The sequence below is a fragment of the Microtus ochrogaster genome, linkage group LG8 (assembly GCF_000317375.1).
Source record: "Microtus ochrogaster isolate Prairie Vole_2 linkage group LG8, MicOch1.0, whole genome shotgun sequence".
NCBI lineage: Eukaryota > Metazoa > Chordata > Mammalia > Rodentia > Cricetidae > Microtus > Microtus ochrogaster.
This window is the reverse complement of record NC_022033.1, coordinates 23,024,808-23,031,954: the sequence shown is the minus strand read 5'-3', so window position 1 is coordinate 23,031,954 and position 7,147 is coordinate 23,024,808. Positions and strand designations below refer to the sequence as shown.

Here is a 7,147-nt window from a genome sequence, read left to right as displayed (position 1 = left end):
TAAATAAATAAATATTAAAAAACAAAAAACATCTTAGGGACTGGAGTGCTCTCCCAGAGGACCTGAGTTTAATTCCCAGCCACCACATGGCCGCTCATAACCATCTGTAACTGCAGTTCAGTTGCTCTTTAGGAGTTTTCAGGCACCAATGACACGTGGGGCACAGACATACACACAAAATAAAATATAAAATAAATGCATGCATACATCTATACATACATCTTCTTGGGGCTAATCAGATGTCTCAGCAGATAAAGGTACCCATGCAAACCTGATCATTTTAGTTTAATCCCAGGAACCCACATAGAGGTAGAAAGAGATCCAACCACAGTTTTTTCCTGGCTTCCACATGTACATGTGCATGCATGCAGTATACACACATACATATAATACTATGCATATAGTTCATTCATACAAACATACACCCCATACATGCTTTATTATTGTATTTTTGCACAAAATTCTACCACAGAGCCGGGCGATGGTGGCGCACGCCTTTAATCCCAGCACTCGGGAGGCAGAGGCAGGCGGATCTCCGGGAGTTCGAGAGCTAGTTCCAGGATAGGCACCAAAAGCTACAGAGAAACCCTGTCTCGAAAAACCAAAAAAAAAAAAAAAAATTCTACCACAGGTCAAACTTCTAAGATTTAAATATTTAATTTTAGGTGCATTGGTGGGAGTGTGTCAGAAGAGTTATAGATGGTGAGCTGCCATGTAGGTGCTGGGAATTGAGCCTGGGTCCTCTGGAAGAACATCCAGTGCTCTTGATTACTGAGCCATCTCTCCAACCATCCTTTTTAAGTGGTAGGATACTTTATTATTTGAAATGTGGAAGGAGCTGGACGGTGGTGGCGCACGCCTTTAATCCCAGCACTCGGGAGGCAGAGGCAGGCGGATCTTTGTGAGTTCGAGGCCAGCCTGGTCTACAAGAGAAACCCTGTCTCGAAAAACCAAAAAAAGAAAGAAAGAAAAGAAATGTGGAAGGGACTGGGAGATTGCTCAGTGGTCAGAGGTACTGGTTTCTCTTTCAGATGGCCTGGCTTCAATTCCCACCACCCATATGGCAGCTTACCACTGTCTGTAATTTTAGTTCCCGGAAACTGATACCCTCACAGACATAAATGCAGGCAAAACACCAGTGGACATAAGAATAAAGAAATCATTAAAAAAATATTTTTTTTTAAAGTGACTAAAAATAGGAATGTAGGGTTGCTGGAGAGATGGCTCCATGGTTAAGAGCCATTGATTGCAGAATTCATTGTTGAAGAGTCCAAAAGAACTGACAGTCTCTTATTCTCGATTTAGTCATTAAGAATAGAGGAACTCTTGGTGCATGGCTGTCCCGTATGCTTAGAACATTTAGTGTCCTGACAGTTTGAGTTCACAAGGCCCGCAGCACCCACTACCAGCCATTTAGACTGCCTCCTAAGGAGCAGAAGGGCCCTTTTAATAAAGCGGCGCTTGGTGCTGTTGAACACCACAGCTTCTCTAACAGGAGGGAGGAGGCCGGCAGCATGGAGGGTGAGTGTGTTTAAAGGTCGATTGGATTGGACCTGTGAGCACAGGCCTTGCTATTATAGTGAGTTCTCTGGATGCTTACATTTGAAAAGTTTTGACAATAGATATTGTTCTTTTGTGGACGATTACTAATCATGGCATGCTATTTTAGCTAAGGATTAATAAAGCTGCAGATTTTCTTCTTGGCATACATGAACAAAATGATTCTCAAATTTCACTACTTGTTGGAAGCACCTGGGAGCTTGTTAAAATGTGTATCTAAGCTCCTGCCCCTAAAGTTGTTGATGCGGTAGGTTTGGGACAGGCCTGTATGTCTGTGATTCCGAATGGCAATGCTGTTGCTAAACTGTGATGCATAATTTTGTTTTATTTATTTCTTCTTTTTCTTAATATATTTTGAGACAGGGTTTCTCTGTGGCTTTCGAGCCTGTCCTGGTGCTATTTCTTATAGACCAGGCTGGTCTTGAACTCACAGAGATCTGCCTGCCTCTGCCTCCCAAGTGCTGGGATTAAAGGTGTGCACCACCACTGCCCAGTTGGGATGCATAATTTAAGGGCTTTATAATTAACAATTTTTTTTTATGCTTTTCCTGTGCTTTAGGGAGTAATGGACCACAGAAGTTCTGCATCGAGAAAGTTGGGAAAGAAAATTGGTTACCCAGAAGCCATACTTGGTAAGCATAATCAGAAATACAGAAAATAAACTTTTATCCATTTAACCTCTGGCTACTTATTAGAAAGGAAATAATTTCCCCATCTCTTAACAGTTTTACAGAGGCAGAATTTATGTCTCACAAAATAAATTCCCTTACCTCCTTTTAAAAGATTTCATTTTTATTTGTGTATGTGACTTCCTGAGTATATGTACACTATGTGTAAGCTACAGGTGTTGTGAACCACCTGATGGGGGTACTGGAAATTGAACCCTCAGGTTCTTTGGAAGAGCAATCTGAGCTCTTAATAGTGCCCCACCCCCTTTTACTGAGAAAAGATCTCATAGCCAAAGCTGCCCTTGAACACCTCATCTTCCTGCCTCTGCTTCCCAAGTGCTGGGATTACAAATGTACCAGGCAGATTAACCCATTTTGATCCATGATATTTAGTAGTTTTACAGAGCAATGCAGCCAGCCCCGAAGTTGTTGTAGAACCTTGCCCTCCAGTCAAGAGGATCCCATTTGTGCTCATTTGCCATGTGTGCCTTTTCCTCCCTCTTCAAGTTTTAACACGGGAAGTTTGAAATTAGAATCCTTACTTAGTATGTAGTGAACAGAATTCCTGCTCTTTTGGGTTTTTCTTTTTCAGTACTGGGAGTTGAACCCAGCCAGGGCCTGTCACCTCCCAGGCAGCCCTCTATATCTGAGCTGTATGCCCAGACCTTGTTTTCTGGTTTAAAATGCAGTTTAACCTCATTTCCCAAAATGGACCAACCTTAACTTCAAATATAGTTTATGTTGGAATTCAATCTATTGTCAATCACATTTGGATTTGAACCATTTGTAGGGGTGTGTAGGGGCGTGTGTAGCTGTTAAGTAGAATCATGTGGTTATGTAGGCATCCCTGTTACCCGCTGTTATATGTGTTACTAAACACACACTTCCACCCTCCAGCTCCAGTGACCAACATTCTTATGTTCTCAGTATGGAATCACATCCTTTCTGACTGGTTTATTTTAATAGCTTCAAATGATAGGTTACAGTACACATCACATTTTTTTCTTTTTATTTAACCAACTGTTTGTTCTGTGTGTCCTTAGGGAATAAACCCGGCACCTTAAATTTTGTTAGGGTAATATTTTGTTGAGCCATATCCCCAGCCTTGCAATTGTTTTTTTGGATCGACACAAAATAATTGTACATATTTTTTTTTTTTTTTTTTTTGGTTTTTTCGAGACAGGGTTTCTCTGTGGCTTTGGAGCCTGTCCTGGATCTAGCTCTGTAGACCAAATTGTACATATTTTTATGTGCGTTGGTTTTTGAGACAAGGTCTCATGAAGCCTAGGCCTACTTTGAATTCCTGGTCATCCTGCCTGTAATGCCTAAATCCTGGAATTATAGGCATTGAGTATCATGCCTAACTATTTATGGATCTGGAGAGATGGTCCAGTGGTCAAGAACATTTGCTGACTGTCGGCTGAGCACTAGCACTGTGCTGTGTGCTTGGTTCAAACTCTACCACAGGGTGGTGTTGCTATCCCAGTTTACCAGAGAAGGCACCGTAGTGAATCTTGGAAAGGTGAAGAGCCATTGGTCAAAGGCTGTGGTTCAAGCCCACGTTGTTAGAACTTTAACATGTTGCTGCCGGGCACTGCCCACTTCTGTCTTTTTATTCTTCCCTTTCTCAAGCCAGCAATTCTTACTTTCAGTTTTAACCGTCTGGACCTTCCACCCTACAAGAGCTATGAGCAACTGAAGGAAAAGCTGTTGTTTGCCATTGAAGAAACAGAAGGATTTGGACAAGAGTAACTGTTGAGACCTTAGGCCACCAGAGGACAGGGACTCATCTGCAGTGCCTGTCTGTCCCTTCCTTCTCTGCCTGTTGCACATCTTATTGTAAACTTGGACTGTGACTAGAGAGTTATCTGAGTGTAAGTAGATTAATGTTGTTGGGATTTACCTTCCAGTGATTCTGGATTTCTCCTCAGCGTTTCCAGAAAGCAGATCTACAGACAGTAGTCAGAAACTTACTTAACAAGAGATTTAACACAGCGATGAAATCTCCCTTGTCTTATTCCACTAGATTGTTCCCTTGACAACAGTTTTCCGTGTGTCAGTATCACTTGGGAGTCAGTCTCTTGATGACTATTGTAACGATTCTGCAGACACACAAGAGTGTCTCCAAAATTGCAATACACAAGTCTTCCTGATAAAGCCTCTAGCTAGGAGGTGCTCGACAACAGTGCAAGCTCAGCCGCTTGTGCTCTCCCCTCATTTCAGCCTGGCCTGACTGTTGTGTTCATTCCTGGAGCATGAACCTGTGCGTCCTTCTGATGTTATTCCTGGAAGTGACGCAGGATCTAACCCTTTCTACAAAGTAGTTTTGTCTATTTGAATTCAGGGAAAACTTGGTCCCCGCTGACATAGCTTCATACCTCTCTCCATTCAGTTTATAATTATTTGATTGATTGCCTTTCAGATACTAAATTTTACAAACAGTATCAGCATCATGGTTTCTTCACGTTTTTGTTTTTTTGGGTTTTTTTTTGTTTTTGTTTTTTGAGACAGGGTTTCTCTGTGGTTTTGGAGCCTGTCCTGGAACTAGCTCTGTAGACCAGGCTGGTCTGGAACTCACAGAGATCCGCCTGCCTTTGCCTCCCAAGTGCTGGGATTAAAGGCACACGCCACCACCGCCCAGCTGTTTCCTTCACGTTTTAACCTAGAATCAAAATTAATTTGAATTCATCTAAGATCATTTTTGTTTTTTAAATCCTACACATAAATTGAAGTTTAGTGGTTTTATCATAATCCAATACCCTGGTTACTTTTCATTATTGCTAACGTATTCATGTTGCAGTCATTTCTAATCCAAATAGAGGTCAGTGGTGCAGTCTTTGAAATCAGGACAGTGTCCAGCAGCAAGTTTGTGCTGTCTCCACATGTCCCGCCTCCTCCACACACAGGAGCAGGTGCCTCCATCTTACATGGCCCTGCTCTGCAATATTTTCCTTACCCCTAAAAATTGTAGATTTTCCATTTTTCTTTATGACTCATTGGTTTTAGACTCCCCCTTTAGTAACTGATGAATGCACTTTTACTTTCTCTGTAGTTAATTTACTCTGGTTTAGCTTAGACTGTCAGGGTGACTGCTGCTACAGATATGACTTTATGGGCAGTGAGATGAAGCCTCAGCCAGTCGAGTTCCTATTGTAGCCAAATCCCAAGAACAGCCTTATAACTCTAACAGGGACTTACATGTGTCGGTGGCATAGCATGAAGATGTAGCATGAAGCCAAGAATACACAGAAAGAATGACAAACCCCTGTCCCATAGGAAAGAAAATGTTTTTATGTCCCTAGCTGCTTTTCTTGTTCTCATCCTGGAACAACATTTTGAACATGTGCAGCTGGACTCTTTAACACTGCCATTGTCAGCAGAAACATGCGTGACTCAGCTAGAAACGGTCATTGAAGGGAAAGCTTAGCTTCCTCCAGCCCTCTTTCTTACCCTGTACACCACAGGACATACATGACACCTCTAGAAGCCCTAGTTATTTCCAAAGTAGGATCTCTCTGCCTTTTTGTTGGTAGGGTTAAAAAATACATATGCTATTGCTTTGTCTTACAGAGCGAATGTCTGCCAACCACCCGTTCACTACATAGGCCTGGACTTTAATATATGGCTATAAAACTAAGCCTTCTACAAAGACCTCCCATTGGATCAAATTCTTGTACTAAAATGTAGTCATCTACCATATCCACTAGAGACTTATGAGATTAAGAGATAATGTAAGAAAATAGGCTTTGTTGATTCTGCATAATGCTTCATGATTCATTTAGGGACCTAGAGATATTATGTGAAAATGTATAAATATCACCCAAAAGGCTTTCTGCCCTATATTTTTAAAATACAGAAGTTATATTTGAAGTAGTCCTGGCCCTAGTTCTATAGGGCTTGGCTATTTAATATTTTTATGGAAGAAATGTTTAGTTCTGGAAAAGGTAAATGCTTGTATATATTTTTGCAGCCCTGGGGTCTCCTAAACTCCATTTCTTCCTTTAATTTAAATGGTCACATGTATATGTCTTCCCTGCTGTGTTAGGAAAATGGGGGCTGGATATCCCAAGAATCAGAGCTTATATAAAATAATGCAACTAAGCAGCAGACATAAATATTTACCAAATGCTCTCACAGTTTGGTTCAGAGTGAGCATTTGGAAATAGGTTTATTGTGTTTAATTTGCGCTTTTCCTTAAATCTGGACTAAGTTGCTTTTAAGAATTTTTTTCTCTGTAAGCATTGTAAATGCTAATCAGTCCTGTGAAGTTTTTTCTTACTGCATGTTACATTGAAATAAAAACAGAGTAAAATGAGCATTTGCCTTTTCTTCTGCTCTTTAGTGGGTTCCACAGCAGTTCAGAGAGAAGGGGCTTGGGGATTTGACCAGAGGAAGTGATTTATAGCTGAGGAGCAGTTGACAGCAGTGACCTGGGCGCAGAAACATTTAAATGTAGTTGTTATTTAATTAGCTCTGCTCATCTGCCTACAAACTCTCACTCTAAATGACTCTTACAGCCAAGCCCTCTCTGCCACTTTTGACTTACCTGGTGAAATTACCTGAAATGTTATTGGGGCGACTTGGGGCCTTTTGCCTCTGTTGGGGTCTGAGTTCCCTTAAGACTCACTACTTGGGTGTGGTGGCGATGGTGTTTGCGGTCACCGCCCTCTTCTGGTTTTCTCTTGGACTTTGAAGTCTGTGTATACTTTTATCACGGTCAGCCAGGAGCGGCACCCTTGTCTGTCCCTGCGCTCGCCTCCCTTGCTGTGATTGCTGTGAATGCACAGGTAACTACACATACCACAGAGTCCTTCAAGAGGCTGCCTCGCTTGGGTTTCCTTAGAAGATGTAAGACTGTTTATAATTAATTAAAGTTTTTTTTTTGGTTTTTTCGAGACAGGGTTTCTCTGTGGCTTTGG

The 7,147-nt window shown here is 41.6% G+C and overlaps 1 protein-coding gene across 1 annotated transcript in view; it reads left to right on the top strand.

Moving 5' to 3' along the window:
* Itch (itchy E3 ubiquitin protein ligase) overlaps positions 1-6,544 on the top strand; it is an 88,171-nt gene extending 81,627 nt beyond the window's left edge. The window contains exons 23-24 of the mRNA XM_005363088.3: positions 2,120-2,192; positions 3,881-6,544. Of these exons, the coding sequence (XP_005363145.2) occupies positions 2,120-2,192; positions 3,881-3,980 (173 nt within the window). The 3' untranslated portion in view covers positions 3,981-6,544. The remainder of the gene's footprint in view (positions 1-2,119; positions 2,193-3,880) is intronic.
* Positions 6,545-7,147: the final 603 nt, after the last annotated feature.